This window comes from Leucoraja erinacea, chromosome 7 (assembly GCF_028641065.1).
Source record: "Leucoraja erinacea ecotype New England chromosome 7, Leri_hhj_1, whole genome shotgun sequence".
NCBI lineage: Eukaryota > Metazoa > Chordata > Chondrichthyes > Rajiformes > Rajidae > Leucoraja > Leucoraja erinaceus.
This window is the reverse complement of record NC_073383.1, coordinates 17,807,464-17,825,596: the sequence shown is the minus strand read 5'-3', so window position 1 is coordinate 17,825,596 and position 18,133 is coordinate 17,807,464. Positions and strand designations below refer to the sequence as shown.

The window sequence follows — 18,133 nt, the reverse complement described above, 5'->3', positions numbered from 1 at the left end:
AAACTTTCAAGTTGGGATGCTTTTTGATCTTCACACATTCCTTACCCAATTTAATAATTTAAAAAAAGTAATAACAAGGAACTGCAGATGCTGGTTTACCCAAGACACAAAATGCTGGGGTAATTCATCAGGTCAAGCAATATCTCTGGAGAACATAGATAGGTGGCATTTCGAGTCAGGACCCTTCTTCAGACTGACAATATAGAAATATAAAAATATAGGATGATTCGGAAGGTGAGCAAACAACACATTCATCTTTGGACACAAGGTGCTGGAGTAGCTCAACAGGTCAGCCAGCACCTAATTTGAGGCAGGACATATTTGCTATTGAGGCAGTAGGTTCATGAAGGTTAATCTCCAGGATGGCGGGCTGTCATATGAGGAAAGATTGGAAAGACTGGGCTTGTATTCACTGGAATTTAGAAGGATGAGAGGGCATCTTATAGAAACGTATAAAATTATATAAGCTAAATGCAGGAAAAATGTTCCCAATGATGGGGGAGTTCAGGACCAGGGGCCACAGCCTATGAATAAAGGGGAGGCCATTTAAAACTGAGATAGAAAATAGACAATAGGTGTAGGAGCAGGCCATTCGGCCCCTTGAGCCAGCACCACCATTCAATGTGATCATGGCTGATCATCCACAATCAGTACCCCGTTCCTGCCTTCTCCCCATATCCCCTGACTCCGCTATCTTTAAGAGCCCTATCTAGCTCTCTCTTGAAAGTATCCAGGGAACCTCCACCGCCTTCGAGGCAGAGCATTCCACAGACTCACAACTCTCTGTGTGAAAAATTGTTTCCTCATCTCCGTTCTAAATGGCCTACCCCTTATTCTTAAACTGTGGCCCCTGGTTCTGGGCTCCCCCAACATCGGGAACATGTTTCCTGCCTCTAGCGTGTCCAAACCCATAATAATCTTATATGTTTCAATAAGATCCCCTCTCATCCTCAGATGAGAAAAAACCTTTACACCCAGAGAGTTGTGAATTTGTGGAATTCGATGCCACAGAAGGCAGTGGAGGCCAAATCACTGGATGAATTTAAAAGAGAGTTAGAGAGCCCTAAGGGCTAGTGGAATCAAGGGATATAGGAAGAAGGCAGGCACGGGTTACTGACTGTGGATGATCAGCCATGATCACATTGAATGGCGGTGCAGGCTCGAAGGGCCAAACGGCCTCCTCCTGCACCTATTTAATATGTTTCTATGGGAAGGGTCCAGCACTTTGTGCCTTTTTTTGTGAACCAGCGTCTTGTATCTACATTCATCTTTGGAACTTGTTTAAGTCGCCCCAAAGAAGTAACACAAAAATCGGCAATTCGCCAGAGTTCGCCATTGAAATGGAAGGAGGTGACAGACTGTGCCCTGTGAAGCATAGGGAATCGAGGAATTAATGATAGATTCAGAAGGTTAAATCAGCAGTTTATTCTGCTAGTAGGGCCCAATATCGATTGGAATCCTTAGTACTGCTGCTGGGAAAAATCATATTCAAATCTCATATGGGGTCTGATCTGAGATAGAACCCTAGACTGCATTAATGTAAAGAAGCAAGGAACTGCAGATGCGGATGTACTTTAAAAAGGACACAAAGTGTTGGAGTAACTCAAACGGTCAGAGAGAATGAGTAAGAAGGTAAATGCAAAAAGCTGGGGTAACTCAGCGGGGCAGGCAGCATCTCTGGAGAGATGGAACGGGTGACCTTTCGGACAGAATCTCTGGAGAGCATGGATGGGTGACATTTTGGGACAGGACCCTTCTTCAGACTGATTGTGTGGGGGGGTGGAGGGGGAGAAAGCTGGAAGAGAGGAAGACAAAGCCTCACGAGTGATACGTGGATTCAGGTGAAGAGGGGGGGGGGGGGGGGTAGGGAGCTTTGATAAACAATAGGCTATAGACAATAGACAATAGAAAATAGGTGCAGGAGTAGGCCATTCGGCCCTTCGATAGGCAGATGGTTGATATACAGATGGTTGAAAAAAAGGCCAAAGATGAGAAGACCAAAGGTGTGAGATAATAGAGAGGAGGTGAGAATTGTGAAGTCCGAGGAAGGAATATAGGTGGAAGGGAAGTCTGGGTGTGTCCAGCTGGGGGGGGGGGGGGGGGGGGGGGGGGGGGGGGGGGGGGGGGGGGGGGGGGGGGGGGGGGGGGGGGGGGGGGGGGGGAGGGGGGGAGGGGGGGAGGGGAGGGGATTGAAAGGGGAGTGGGATTGTAGATTAGTTACCAAAAATTGGAGAATTCAGTGTTCAGGCCACGAGGTTGTAAGCTACTCAAGCAGTATATGAGGTGCTGGTCCTCCAGTTCGTGTGTAGCCTCAATCTGGCAATGGAGGAAGCCCTTTGACAGAAAGGTCAGTACGGGAATGGTATTAATTTCATTGGATATTTCTGAGCAAAGATTTGGACCCCCAATAGATGGCTTTAGTTAAAGGTTATTAATTTATGGATGATTTAGCTAATATTATTTCATTATAAAGATATTAATTTTTTGACGTTATTTATTTCATTTTAATAGTATTTAGATGTTTCAGAAAGTTGTTTATTTTAATCGTTTTAAAACATCAATGACAATCTTTACAGAGGGCAAAGCCTCATGCCCAAGCTTGACAATGTCACTGCCTATAAGGAGGGGCTATTAGGTCAGGGTCTCCACACTGTGCCTCCTCAGATACAACCTCCAGATGGAGAATGCTCATAGACCCCAGGATGCAGTGGGTCAGCAAGATAGACAGTGATACATGGCCTAGATAGTTATGGATGTGGTCTGATCATGGTCGGTGTGTCCAACTGGGTAGATCAGGCTAATATGAGCTGATTAAATGTTTGGGTGACCATATATCAGAACTGTTGCATTGCAATGTTTACATAGCTGCAGGATCACCTCCCGAAACCTCTCTGCCTCTATCTCTCCTCCGTTAAGACATCCCTTTAAGCAAGTTTCTTATAAATTCATAAGTTCTAGGAGCAGAATTAGGCCATTCGGCCCATCAAGTCTACCCCGCCATTCAATCATGGTTGATCTATCTTTCCCTCTCAACCGCATTCTCCTGCCTTCTCCCCATAACCCCTGACACCAGTACTAGTTAAGGCCACATTTCCGGTCACATTTACTCACAGCAGAATGCTTGCTGCACTCAACTCGTGCAACCCATCCAAAATATAATTTCTTGCTTTATCCAAAGGGGCCCAACAAACCAGTAAAAATAGATCAGGTGGTCCAGTGCATTTTCCCTTCCTTGAAGGAAAAGATGTAGAGTTGACATGTTACTCAGCTCAGCTTCCAGATGACTTTCCATTCATCACTGCCTCGCCCAAGAGGAGTAGAAAGATGAGTTCAGTCAACAGCAAAGCCCTTGAGCAATATCTGGCTATAACCTTGTGACAAAGCGCAAAAGACAAACACTGTGCTGGAATATGACTGCAAGGGTTAGGCAGTTTTTTCAATCCCTGTCAGTGTGCATAAGCATGATGCATGAAATCACTGATGGAACTGGGTATCAGGAATACCACAGAGATAGACTGCCTAGATGTTTCAAAGTTCTGGTTTGGGAAATGTATCAGACCCAAAATCAAAACAACCCTGATTCCAAGGAGGAAATGTTGGACATTTTAATTGGTATAAATATACACTGCTTCATAAATATCCAAAACAGCTAAGAAAGGATGTTTTTTCAGTATTTCTGAGATGTAACAAGGTGTATAATGTGGCAGGTGATCTTTACAGTATAGCTAAATCCCACATTTCAACATTCATGACTCTTGTTCAACCTGTTTTCTGATTAGGTTATGATAATTTTATTGCAGGAATTCTATTTGAAATATACAAGTCCAGTCCCAATTTTCCAGTAGCTGGTGTTCCGGCTCCTCCTTTAATCCGGACAATATTACATATGTATATTTTTTTAGTTTTGATAACATTCAAGTTTGGTTGTATATAATGACCCTATGAGCTGAAAATTATTAGATTATTCCCCCGTAGATCAAGCATGCTGACTATTATGTGACTTGAGTGATTTTATGCACATAATTGATTGGTAACCCTGATTTAACTTGGAGAAATTGCTTTAGCTTGTTTCATCTGCTCTTAAAATAGACTTTTTGCTAAGCAAATTGATTTTTTTTTTTGCCATACAAAATGCTGCTGTGAGTCATATGCCCAGCCCCACCCCCACCCCCAGCTCACTGGCTGACACACTTAGATTCAGTCAGGACATTCAGATTTCTTCATTTTCAAAACTTATGATTTCCTGTCAGATCAAGGAGTAACTCCTTCCTGACAGCTTCTACTTTCTAATTATGGCAATAGTTTGCTAAAACGCTGCAGATATAAATACCAGATCACATGCATTGAGACTTGTTACACATCGAGAGCAAAAACAATGGCTGTTTTAATGCCCGTAGGGTATACCTCTAATAGGGGTTAGAGCATGGGAAATAAGCACAAAGACAAAACTGAAAGCTTTTCATCAGAATACTTGTTTCTTTGTAACAAGGAGTGCGATTTAATAGTCAAGTCAAGAGTCAAGAGTATTTAATTCTCCTATTTTCCAAAAGAGAACAATAAAATTCTCCAATTTCATGTAGTCCTTACTTTCTCCCACCTTCCCCTGTCCTTTCCAGCTCTCCCACAGCCTACTGTTTCCGCTTCTTCCTTTCTCCTTCCCACCCCCCAATCAGTCTGAAGAAGGGTCTCGACCCGAAACGTCACCTATTCCTTCATTCCATAGATGCTAGTATGCTAGTAAATAGAGAGAGTACAGAGGAGATTTACTAGAATGTTGCCTGGGTTTCAACAACTAAGTTACAGAGACAGGTTGAATAAGTTAGGTCTTTATTCTCTGGAGCGCAGAAGGTTAAGGGGGGACTTGATAGAGGTCTTTAAAATGATGAGAGGGATAGACAGAGTTGATGTGGACAAGCTTTTCCCTTTGAGAATAGGGAAGATTCAAACAAGAGGACATGACTTCAGAATTAAGGGACAGAAGTTTAGGGGTAATATGAGGGGGAACTTCTTTACTCAGAGAGTGGTAGCGGTGTGGAATGAGCTTCCAGTGGAAGTGGTGGAGGCAGGTTCATTGGTATCATTTAAAAATAAATTGGATAGGCATATGGATGAGAAGGGAATGGAGGGTTATGGTATGAGTGCAGGCAGGTGGGACTAAGGAGAAAAAAAGTTGTTCAGCACGGACTTGTAGGGCCGAGATGGCCTGTTTCCGTGCTGTAATTGTTATATGGTTATATGGTTATATGCTGCCTCACCCGCTGAGTTTCTCCGGCATTTTTGTCCACCTTAAATAAAATTCTTACTTGCAGCAGCATAACAGTCCCGTAAACATAGTATTTAACAGATAACATAATAATACAACAACAAAAAGTTCAATTCATTTTTCTAAAGTAATAGTCATGCAAAACAAAACAAAGGCCCGAAGTCCAAATTACAACCAAGACAGTTCGTAGTCCGGAGTTTAGTTGGTGTTTGTAGTGTTCAATAGCCTGATGGTTGTTGAGAAACAACCTGGAGGTCCTGGTTTTCAGATTCCTTCCTAATCCTTCTTCCCAATGGCAGGAGTGAAATGAGAGTGTGGCCAGGGTGGTGTGGATCCTTGATGATGCTGGCTGCCTTTTTGAAGCAGTGCCTCCTGTAGATCCCTTTTATGGTAGGGAGGTAAGTTTCCATGCTGGTCCGGGCAGTGTTCATCACTTTTTATAATCTCCATCATTCCTGGGTGTTCAAGTTGCCGAACCAGGCAACGATGTAACCAGTCAATATGCTGTCTATCGTACACCTGGAGAGGTTCAGGAGAGTTTTTGTCAACGTACTGAATCTCCTCAATGAAAATAGAGGCACCGATGCATTTTCTTTATGTGCTGGATCCAAGACTGATCTTCAGAGATATGCACACCCTGAAACTTGAAAATGTTGATTCTCTCTACCACCAACACATCAATGAAGACAGTTTTATGGATCCTTGGCCTTCCTCTTCTAAAGTCAACAATCAGCTTCTTGGCCTTATTGATGTTGAGATCAAGGTTGTTGTTCTGGCACCATTCAATCAATCACTCTCTCTCTTATACTCTGACATTATTACCCGTAATTCATCGAACAATGGTGGTACTGTCAGCGAATTTAAAGATGGAGTTGGTACTATGTCCAGGTACACGGTCATCGGTATAGAATGAGTAAAGCAAGGGACTGAGCACACAGCCTTGAAGTGCTCCTGTGCTGATGGTCATCGAGGAAGAAGTGTTCAAATGGACATAAATGAGTATGTTGTAATGGATTATTACTTTAAAGAGACATGGTTGAAAATGGCAAAAGTGTGGAATTCCAAGATATATTCCAAGATATATATTCCAAGATAGTTGACATTTAAAGGAGACAAGGGAAATTGAAAAGGATGTGGTGTAATTGTAACATCAAAGAAAGGGTTACAATGCGAGGATCTTCGCCCAGATAATCAAGAAATAGAATCAGTTTGAGTAGAATCAAGAAATAGCAAGGGTCAAAAATATTAGCTGGTGTTACAATATATACAAATTCCTGTCCGATTCCTTCCCTTCACTCCACAAAGAGGACTAGTAGTGCAAATATTGAATAAATGAGGATATTGGAGCTGCATATAACAAGGGTATACAATAATCATTGGGAAATTCAATTTACATATGGACTCGGCAGATTAGCACTAATACTCTTTGGAATGTATTCATGTTCTCCATGAATTATGGTTTCTGTATGTTAAAGAAGCAATGCGGGAACAGGCTATTTTAGTTACACTTAGTAATGGGAAAGGCCTAATTAATGACCTAGTAATTAAGGGTACTTCAGGGAACAATGCTCATGGAAGTGTATATAAACAATGAAAGTGATTTAGTTCAATTTGAGCAAAGCAGAAATGCATGAGGTAGATGGGGAAACCACTTGAAAAGATATTACAGTAAACAGCAGTGGCTCAGTTCAAATTAAGTGTGCCGAATAGTGTCAGTGTGTGGGGTGATCACTGGTCGGCGTGGACTCGGTGGGCAGAAGGGTCTGTTTCCGTGCTGTATCTTTAAAGTAAAGTCTAAAGTCTAAGAGGCCAGCAAGTTTAGAGTAAATGAGATTTAAGAAATTGGAATTAGCAGAAAACAAGAACTGGAGAAATTATTCTGCTGCAAAGGCAAAATATCCCCAAGACCTGCTGATCTAAAATGTTGATTTAGAGGTTGTTGTGGAGATAGTCAATACACTGGTTACCATGTTCCAACATTTTTATAATGGTTACTACAGATGGAAGAAAGCAAATGTAACTCCACTAGTTAAGAAAGGAGAGAATGAGAAAACAGGAGACGATACACTTGTAGTCTCACATTAGTAGTAATAAAAATACTGAAAACTATTATTGATGTTTAGGTTAGGTTTATTATTGCCAAGTGTACTGAGGTACAGTGAAAAGCTTTGTTTTGCATACTATCCAAGCATATCAGATATACCATAAATAAATACAATCAAGTCAAACTCAAGTACAATGGTTAGAGCAAAGCGGAAGATACAGAGTGCAGAATATAGTACAGGATATAGTCCTCAGCATTGCAGTGTGTTAGTACCATAGACAGGGTCCAATATCCACAATGGGATATAGGTGAATTGTATGGTAACCTAGCTTATGGAAGGACTGTTCAGAAGCCTGTTAATACAGGGGAATTGTTAATACATGTTCCTGAGTCTGGTTTGTGCGCTTTCAAGCTTCTGTACCTTCTGCCAGACAGGAACAGGGGGAAAGGAATGACTGGGGGGAAATGATAAGTCTTTGATTATTTATTTATTTTTTAAATATTTTTATTTATTAGAAGTACAGTAAATTACAATAGTACAAGCCAGATATATCTTATTACATTTATTGTACCCCTTCATTTTTTAAGCTTTAAGGAAAGATATAGATAAAGAAAGTAGAGAAAGTAAGAGAAAGAAAGTTGTGTTGGTTTAAAAGAGTGATCAATGAGGAAAGAAAACAGAGACCCATTGGTTAGAGAAAAGAATTAAGAAATAGACCCTAGAAAAGAAAGGAGGAAAAAGAAAAAAAATAAAAACCCCAAAGCTCTATTATAAATCTTTGATTATGCTGGATGTTTTCCTGAGACAATATGAAGTGTAGATGGAGTCAATGGTGAAAGTCTGGTCTGTGTGATCAACTGTGCTACATCTACAACTTTCTTTAGTTTGGTTTAGTTTATGGATACAACACAGAAACAGGCCCTTCGGCATTTACCAAGCCAATTTAACAACATGCCTGCACGTCTTTGAAGTGTGGGAGGATCATCACGAAGCTTCAGAAACAGTCGGTTTTTAGTTTTTAGTTTTAGTGATACAGCGCGGAAACAGGCCCTTCGTCCCACCGAATCCGCACCGACCAGTGATCCCTGCATATAAACACTATCCTACACACACAGGGGACAATTTACACTTATACCAAGCCAATTTACCTACATACCTGTATATCTTTGGAGTGTGTGAGGAAACGAAGATCTTGAAGAAAACCCACGTGGTCACGGGGAGGATGTACAAACTCCGTACAGACGGCAACCATAATCAGGGTCTCAGGCTCTGCGAGTGCTGTTAGGCAGCAGCACTCTACAGCTGCAGAGCTCTTGCCAAATCAGGCTCTTAATGCAACCCAACAGTATGCCTTCCATGGTGCATCTGTAGAAGTTTGTAAGAGTCATTCAAAATAATGACTGGGCTCTTAGAATATTAAAATGAGATTGGGCAGAATCAACATGGGATTTATGAAAGAAAAATCATATTTGACAATTCTGCAGGATTTTTTTGAGGTTGGAACCAGGAGAATAGATGTAGAGAAAACTGGTGGATGTAATGTATTTGGATTTTCACAAGGATTTTAATAGCATGCCACGTAAAAGATTATTGAGGAAAATTTGACTCCACAATGTAGTGGGTAAAATATGGGTGTAGATGGAAGATTGTTTCAAAACAGAACTAATAGATACCCGTGCCTCTGGCACTGTAAGTCAGCAATTCTACCATGACACACACTGTGCAGATGAACCTTCTCTGCACCCACTCTCTCTCAGGTTCATTATTTCATGTTGGGGAGACCAAACACGTTATTCCAGATATGATCTCAATAGGAATCTGTATAATTACAGCAAGATGATTTAACTCCAGTTTTCTAATTCACTTGCCCCAGAGGCTAACATGTAATTTGCCTTTACAAATATATTTGCTAAATTGCCAGGTTAACTTTTGGTGATTCATGAACAACGGCACCCATGTCCTTCTGAACAACACCTTTCAGTCTCCCATTATTTTAAATATATACTTTACTTTTTTTCTAATGAAGTGCATATCCTCACATTTTCCAACTTGTTTACTCTCTTTACCATAGCAATAGACAAGAGACAATAGTTGCAAGAGTAGGCCATTCGGCCCTTCGAACCAGCACCACCATTCACTGTAATCATGGCTGATCATCCACAATCAGTACCCCGTTCCTGCCTTCTCCCCATATCCCATGACTCCGCTATCTTTAAGAGCTCTATCAAACTCTCTCTTGAAAGTATCCAGAGAATCGGCCTCCACTGCCTTGCGAGGCAGAGAATTCCAAAGATTCACAACTCTTTGTGTGAAACTCTTTGGGTGAAAACGGTTTTCCTCATCTCTGTTCAAAATGGCCTACCCCTTATTCTTAAACTGTTGCCCCTGGTTCCGTACTCTCCCAACATCAAGAACATGTTTCCTGCCTCCAGCCTGTACAATCCCTTAACAATCATATGTTTCAAAAATATCCTCTCATCCTTCTAAATTCCATTGCATACAAGCCCAGTCGCTCCATTCTATCAACATATGACAGTCCCGCCATCCCGGGAATAAACCTCGTTAACCTACGCTGCACTCCCTCATTAACAAGAATGTCCTTCATCAAATTTGGAGACCAAAACTGCACACAATATTCCAGGTGTGGTCTCACCAGGGCCCTATACAACTGCAGAAGGACCTCTTCGATCCAACACTCAACTCCTCTTGTTATGAAGGTCAACATGTCAATAGCTTTCTTTACTGCCTGCTGTACTTGCATGCTTACTTTCAGTGACTTATGTACAAGGATACCTAGATCTCATTGTACTTCCCCTTTTCCCAACTTGACAGCATTCAGATAATAATCTGCCTTCCTGTTCTTGCCTCCAATGTGGATAACCTCACATTTATCCACATTAAATTGCATCTGCCATGCATGTGCCCACCCACCCAACCTGTGCAAGTCACCCTGCATTCTCATAACATCCTCCTCACAATTCACACTACCACCCAGCTTTATGTCATCTGCAAATTTGCTAATGTTACTTTTAATCCCTTCATCTAAATCATGAATGTACATTGCAAATATCTGCGGTCCCAGCACCGAGCCTTGCGGTATCCTACAAGTCACTGCATGCCGTTCTGAAAGGGACCAGTTAATCCCTACTCTTTGTTTCCAGTCTGCCAACCGATTTTCTATCCATGTCTGTACCCTAGCCCCAATACCATGTGTTCTAATTTTGGCCACTAATTTCCTATGTGGGACCTTATCAATCACCTTGCCCATTCACTCTATCCGTAAGCCCCTTATGGGTATCAGGGGTTATGGGTAGAAGGCAAGAGAATGGGGTTTGTTGGGCTCCCTGTGACTGCGTGGGTTTTCTCAGGGTGTTCCGGTTTCCTTCCACACTCCAAAGGCTTGCAGGTTTGTTGGTAAATTGACATCTGTAAATTGTCCCTAGTGTGTAGGATAGAACTAGTGTATGGGGATTGCTGGTTGGCATGGACTTGTTGGGCTGAAGGACCTATTTCCATGCTGTATCGTTAAAACTAATGAATAAAACTAAATTGGATCGATTCCTAGATCGGCAGGTTTGTTCTAAGGACTGCAATTGAGCAGGTTATACCAATTCTCTCTAAAACTGATAAATAAAGAGGTGATGTCACTGAAATATAAAAATAGTCAGAGTTGATATTTCCCCACTCTAACACCAGGGAGCACAATCTCCAAATAAGAGGATGACCATTCAGTACAAAGCTGAGAAAGACCTCTTTACCCAGGGCATTATGTATTTTGCAATTCTCTACACAAGAGGGCAGGAATTTTGTAGATATGAATGGATAAGGGATTAGCAGAGAAAAGTGACACTGAGGTTACAAAAATCCAGTCATTATCTTATTAAAAGGAAGCAACGTCTAATCTTATGTTCTTGCGTCAGTGATTCTCAGTGCTGTCGGGATCGTGAGAAATGGCAAGAGGCAGGCATCAACAACAGAGTCTGGAGATGGGTCTCGACCTGAAACCTTACCTATCCCTTCTCTCCAGGGATGCTGCCTGTCCCGCTGAGCTACTCCAGCATTTTGTGTCGATCTTCAACGACACTGATGTTGATTCCTGTTCGTCCATTCATACATCGCAGGTAAACTTCCTGTACTGGTGGACCCAAGGTACTGATTAACCCAGACACATTTCAATACTATTTGGCCCTTCGGCCTTTGGTGAGTCTAGGTACTGCTGTATATGAAGGAACTGAGGATGCCGGTTTAAACCGAAGGTAGACACAAAAAGCTGGAGTAACTCAGCGGGACAGGCAGTATCTCTGTAGATAAGGAATGGGTGACGTTTCGGGTCGAGACACTTATTCAGACATACTGCTGTATGTTGGGCTATAATCTGGCACCACTTGATTTGAATCTTTGGAATTAAAGTTTGATCCTGATCGCCAGTCGGGGGAAATTGTATTGCCCACAATATTTCTGCGCGTACGTGGCTCTGTGTGCGAGATAGGGTACTGAAAGAACATCCTTGATAGGATATAGAAACCAGCAGGAAATATCTGAATGTCTGACTCATGTGCCTCTTGTGCAAATGTGTTGGCAATCAGCTTTGAGCAATCGGGATTTGGTTTGTCTTTTTATCCGATCTGTGGACATGTTTATTAACGGTTTACCGTATAAAAGAACCACATTCTCTCCTCAGCTTACTGATTCAGACAAGGGGGAATGTGCCGCCGTGGTGTTCCTACCTGTTCGCTGACGGGCTCCAGTGCCACTGATCGGAGCTGTATCCCGGGAACTACACACCTTTCCCCTTCCCGGCCAGGCTGGTCCAGATGGACAGGGGCATCCTTTCGCCTCGCCGCCTGTCCGTGCCCGCTGAGCTGCGGACGGGGCCCGTCTTGCAGCCGGAGTCGGAGCCGGTCTGGAGCGAACCGATGAGACGGTCCCCATGTGGAGAGAAGCGGACACTGTGTTGTCAGCTCCGCGCTCATCAGCATCCACCCCGGGCATCTCCCACACTGGACTATCTCAGCACATCCCCCTGTGGGAAATGAAACAGTAATCACTTTCCTCTTCTTAGACACTAATCACCAAAGCCTATGATGAGTGGCCGCTGTTTAATTCCGAGGGTGTCAATTACCCACCCCAAACAAACTTCATATAACGGCCCAGTATTATGCAGTGTTTTCTTTGCATTCACAGGCACGACTTATTCAGCTGGAAAGGACGAAGCTGTGCCAACCACAGACTCTGCTCGGTATATTTGTGCATGAACAAGCTTCGTGACTGTCAAATTACGCATCCTAATTTCCCACGGAGAGCGAGCTTTTCCAAGGTGTTGCACATGGAAGGTTGGCCAGTGAAAACCATTCTCATGCAGCTGCTGAAGGGAATGAATCGGGGGAGTTCCTGTGATGCTGCTGCAAGATTTGTTATTGTATCTGCAACTCACCGTACTGCTGCATAGGAAAATAAACTCGAATTGACTTGATCCAAACTGTATCAATATATGAACTTTTTTCTCATGGTTTTTTTTTATTTTAAGTGTTCAAATGGTTGTGTGCCTCCCATGAAATACAAAGCCTTTAGTTCAGGGCATGTATTAGCCAGACTTCAGAGAATAGCTCACTTGATCTTCAAAATAGTACCAAGGCAATGCTTATCCCTTGAGGGACCAGTCTTCATATAAATCTCAGCCAAACAACGGTCCCTCCATTTACAATGAGGCGTATGTGTATGAATTCAAACTGGACTGCTTTCGGATTATAATGAATGAATTTCCCAATGTAATGATTAGTTGCATATTACAATATTAGTTGAATCATTGAGGTGTGAGCTTATTAATCACGCTTGTACTCACCTGTGCAGAAACATAAACGTCTTTATTGCACTTCATGGTTATTGGGGGGGGGGGGGGGGGGGGGCGTTGTTGCATAATCAACATTAAGGAGGAATTTCTTTAGTCAGAGGTAGGTGAATCTGTGGAACTCATTGCCACAGACGACTGTGGAGGCCGTCAATAGATATTTTTTAATTTGGAGGTTGACATATTCTTGATTAGTAAGGGTGTCGGGGGTTATGGGAAGAAGGCGGGGAATGGGGTTGAGAGGAAAAGATAGATCAGCCATGATTGAATGGTAGAGTAGACTAGATGGGCCGAAAGGCCTAATTCTGCTCTTACAATGTATGAATTTACGACCCCTAATTTAAAAGTGGACAAAGGAGCTTTATATAGAGTCGTAGAGTCTTACAGCGTGGAAACAGGCCCTTTGGACCAACTTGCCCACACTGGCCAACATGTCCCGTCTATATGAATCCCACCTACCTGCGTTTGGCCCAAATCCCTCTGAACCTGTCCTATCCATGCACCTACCAAAATGGTTTCCTAAACGTTGCGATAGTACCTGCCTCAACTACCTCCTCTGGCAGCTCGTTCCATATAGCTACCACCCTTTGCGTAAAAAAGTGACCCCTCAGATTCTTACTAAATCTTTCCCCCGTCACCTTAAAAATATATCCTCTGGTTCTCTATTCCCCTACTCTGAGCAAGAGACTCAGTGCATCTACCCGATCTATTCCTCTCAAGAATTTATACACCTCTATAAGATCACCCCTCATCCTCCTGCACTCCAAGGAATAGAGTCCTAGCTTGCTCAACCTCTCCCCATAGTTCAGACCCTCGATTTTAGTCTGAATAAGCCAGTGACTGCACTAACCATAGTGAGATGTTCTAAGGTAGAGCTCTCTTAATGTAAATCATTATGAAGAGCTGGTAACTACTGGATGGTAAAGATCATGTTGGTGCCCAAGTGCACAAGAATAACAACATGTAAACAATGTACAGCGTTACTTCTCATATCATGCTTAGAGGAGGGTGATTTACGACCTCTGCAATTTTAAGGATCAAATATCTGACAAGGATAACTCTACCAATCTTCTGATGGGACATCATTCTTGGTAACTCTTTCAGGAAGATAGATACAACATGCTGGAGTACGTTGTGTAGGAGGGAACTGCAGATGCTGGTTTACACTGGAGTAACTCAGTGAGTCAGGTAGCATCTCTGGAGAAAAAGAATAGGTGACGCTTCATGTTGGAACCCTTCTTCAGACTGTATGGTCTGACCCAAAACGTCACCTATTCCTTTTCTCCAGAAATGCTGCAAGACCCGCTGAGCTACTCCAGCATTTTGTGTCTAACCCGCATCTGCAGTTGGGGAAGTTTGCTGGTCCTGGTTTCAGTCCTGGACAGCTTTAAAGCAGAGTGTCTACTCTGGTGACTATTTTTCTCTTGCTTTGATGCTGCAGAGACAGATGGTAAATAACTCTGCATTACATTAATTCAAATAAAACACTGTGGCATGCTGTGAAATTAGTTTAGTTTATTATTGTAAATTTCCGAACTAACCACTTGTTTTAACTGCTAGTCAATACATTTGGTTCTAGACCCAACAGTGATGATAGAACTTTGTTTCAATGTTGCCCAAGTTTCATGATTGATTTTCCAAGGGTGTAATACCAATGCCTGCATTAATTGATTTCCAGATAACCAACTCAAGAAGTTCCAGTGCGAATTTCAATCCATACCTCCATTGACTGCATATCAAAATGAATTGCTTTTATCCAATGTGTAAAGTGACGCAGAAAGCTCCACTGTGTAGCTTCTACATAACCATTACGTAAATTGATAAATAACTCGGTAATTGTTTATTAAAAAATCGACATGAAACAAATAATATAGATGAAGGGAAATGTAAACCGACTTTACTTTTTGATACATTAACCAAAATTACATTTGTATGTGAAAGCAGCATCTGTTCCTTTTATGGTTTAATGAACATTTAATTGGATAAGTATCATCCACCGACCCTAAAATATAGTTACAAAATGACAAATATTTGCAGCTGAATATGAAAGAACATATGTGCAGAATTGTTTTTTCTCAAAATAGACAGTTGATTAAATCGATGAAATAAAGGTGTCACCAACAGTTCTATTACATAGGATTTATACACAAATAACCTGTGTACCAATGCTAGTTTAGGTTTCACCAGCACCATTTATCTCCAAACCTCATTACAACCTTTGTTCAAACATGAATTGATGACCTGATATCAGAGGCAGTGAGAGTGACTGTCTTGACAGTAAGTTAATATTTGACTTATCAAAGAGCCCTGGTATCATAGAAAATATAGAAGTATTGCATAGGAACAGATCCTTTGGCCTACAATCGCAGGCAATACGTGATGCCAATATAAACTTTAATGTCTGAAGAAGGGTCTTAACCCGAAACGTCACCTATTCCTTCTCTCCAGAGATGCTGCCTTGCCCGCTGGGTTACTCCAGCTTTATGAGTCTATCTTCTAGCATTTTAGCGAATGTGCATTATACCAATACCCGAGCACACGAAGACTAAACATTCACACCAGTGCAAAAGCTCAGCAAAGATTGGTGACTGTAACGATAATGTAAGTTAACAAAAAAGCACCTTGAAAAATACTAAACACCAAGGTATTCTGGTTGACTAACCAAGTTGAGTCTGAAGAAGGTTCTAGACCCAAAACATCACCCATTCCATCTCTCAAGAGATGCTGCCTGACCCGCCGAGTTACTCCAGCATTTTGTATCTATCTTCAATTGAAAACAGCATCTGCAATTCCTTCCCACACCAAGTTATTCCCATTGTTTTCGTTTCTTGTGCTAGTCAATTTGAAGTGCATTATTAACTTTAACTTTCGTTCTACACTGGTATGTATGAATATTGGAACTTTATGTTGATGTAAAAATAAAATCCTTAACACAGATTGGGTTTCATTTTCAGGGTGATCAAAACTGATCACAATACTCCAGAGGGGCCTCACCAGCATGTTTTACAACTGTAACACAACATCCCAACTTCTATGTGTAGGAAGAAACTGCAGATGCTGGTTAATACACCTTCTGACCCAAGATGTCACTTGCATGTATTATTTTTCTCCTGACGCATTGAGTTAATCCAGCATTTTGTGTTTCGCCCAACTTCTGCACTCAATACCCTGAGTGATCAGGGCCAATGTATCAAAAGCCTTTTTGTAGCACCCTATCTGCCTGTGATGCCACTTTCAGGAAACTATGGACCCGGCGTCGGGGAACTGCCATGAGAGGTGAGGGGGGGGGGGGGGGGGGGGGAAAGGAAGAAAGGAGGACCCAGCATGGGGGTGGGGGGAGGTGGAGGGGAGCTGATGCGGGATACTTTGTCACTTTGTCAGCGCCATTTATGGGTATGCAAAACAAAGAATTTTGCTGTGACTGGTCATATGTGACAATAAAGTATTCATTCATTCATTCATTCATTCATACTCCTAAATTCCTCTACTGTTCCCTCTAGTCTTGAATGTCTTGCTCATAGCATGTACAAATGCACTAGAATTGTTGCAGGCCCATCTCCAGTTGACACTGCAAGTTCTCCAATCAAGACCCTTGGATATATGTTGAAAAACATCTGAGAGTACATTGGGCAAGAATAAAAAAGTATACTGGGATATAATATCAGATGGCTATATATAGTCCTAGCTTCAGTGAAAACACTACAACTTCACAGGCTGTAAAATCATTTTTCTAGGCAGAATAAAAGCACCCAATATATTTCTGCAAGATATTTAAACAACCTTCCTTCCTCCCCCCAACTGTGGCTTGCATATTTCCTCAGATAAACGGCTTATTTTCAAGCCATAATTGAATCATTAGAAGAGAATGGTGTGTAATGGAATCTGATAACATCTTATCTGTAGGAAGGAATATGTCGGGTCGAGATGGGTCCACTGAAGAAGGGTCTCGACCCGAAACGTCACCCATTCCCTCTCCAGAGATACTGCCTGTCCTGCTGAGTTACTCCAGCATTTTGTGTCTATCTTTGCTGATTACATCTTAAATAGCCTGGTAAAGAAACTGACTACTATGTACTGATGATAGAAAGAAAACCACTAAAAGACCAAGCAAAAGATTGAATCTTGGCACACTAGGTTTACCATAATGTGTCAATATCTTTATGGAATCTGCAAAAAGATACATAATTGCACGTGGAATGCACGCAGATGTTTTGAAAGAAAAATTATCTTTTAAAAAAAATTGTAGTTGTGGAACGACTGCAGAAATAAATGCCAGAATTTTATAAGTGTTGACGATGCACTGTTTAATAAAGTAACATCTCTAAACAAGCCTGGAATGGATAATCCATGCCAACAGAACTTCTTGTGCTTTACAGACAGGATGTAAAAATCTGACATTTCAGAGAATCAGACACTTCTGAGCATCAAATGTGATTGTTTTCTCTGGAACATCAGAGGCTGAGAGGCTGAGTAGATAGTTAATAGAACCTTTTCACCAAGATGAAAATGTCAAAGACTAGAGGGCATGGCTTTAAGGTAAGTTTAAAGAAGATGTGTGAGGCAATTTTTATTTTTATAGAGAGTGGCAGATATGCAGAGAATGGAGGGATATGGATCACATGCCGGCAGGCAACATTAGTTTAAATTGGCATCATGTTTGTTGTGGACATTGTGGGCTAATGGACATGATTAGAAACATAGAAAATTGGTGCAGGAGGAGGCCATTCGGCCCTTCGAGCCAGCACCGCCATTCAGTGTGATCATGGCTGATCACAATTCTGTGCTGTATGTTCTCTATGCTCACCTATAAACTTTTAAAAGTCACGAACTGGTCCTGGCAGCCATCCTTCAATGGAGACAGTACTTTCCTGCTAAGATTGACAAAATCTTAGAAAAAAACAAACCTAAAATTGAAACTGACAACATCCTACTCATCAGCAAACCGATTTTCTATTAGTCCCAAATTCAATTAAAATG

General features: G+C 41.8%; 1 protein-coding gene across 3 annotated transcripts in view; it reads right to left on the bottom strand.

Annotated features, from left to right (window-relative positions):
• Nucleotides 1-13,142, bottom strand: part of pde1a (phosphodiesterase 1A, calmodulin-dependent) — a 386,755-nt gene extending 373,613 nt beyond the window's left edge. For all 3 annotated transcript variants that reach the window (XM_055637850.1, XM_055637851.1, XM_055637853.1), the window contains exon 1: nt 12,036-13,142. In XM_055637850.1, coding sequence (XP_055493825.1) covers nt 12,036-12,300 — 265 coding nt within the window. In that variant the 5' untranslated portion in view covers nt 12,301-13,142. The remainder of the gene's footprint in view (nt 1-12,035) is intronic.
• Nucleotides 13,143-18,133: the final 4,991 nt, after the last annotated feature.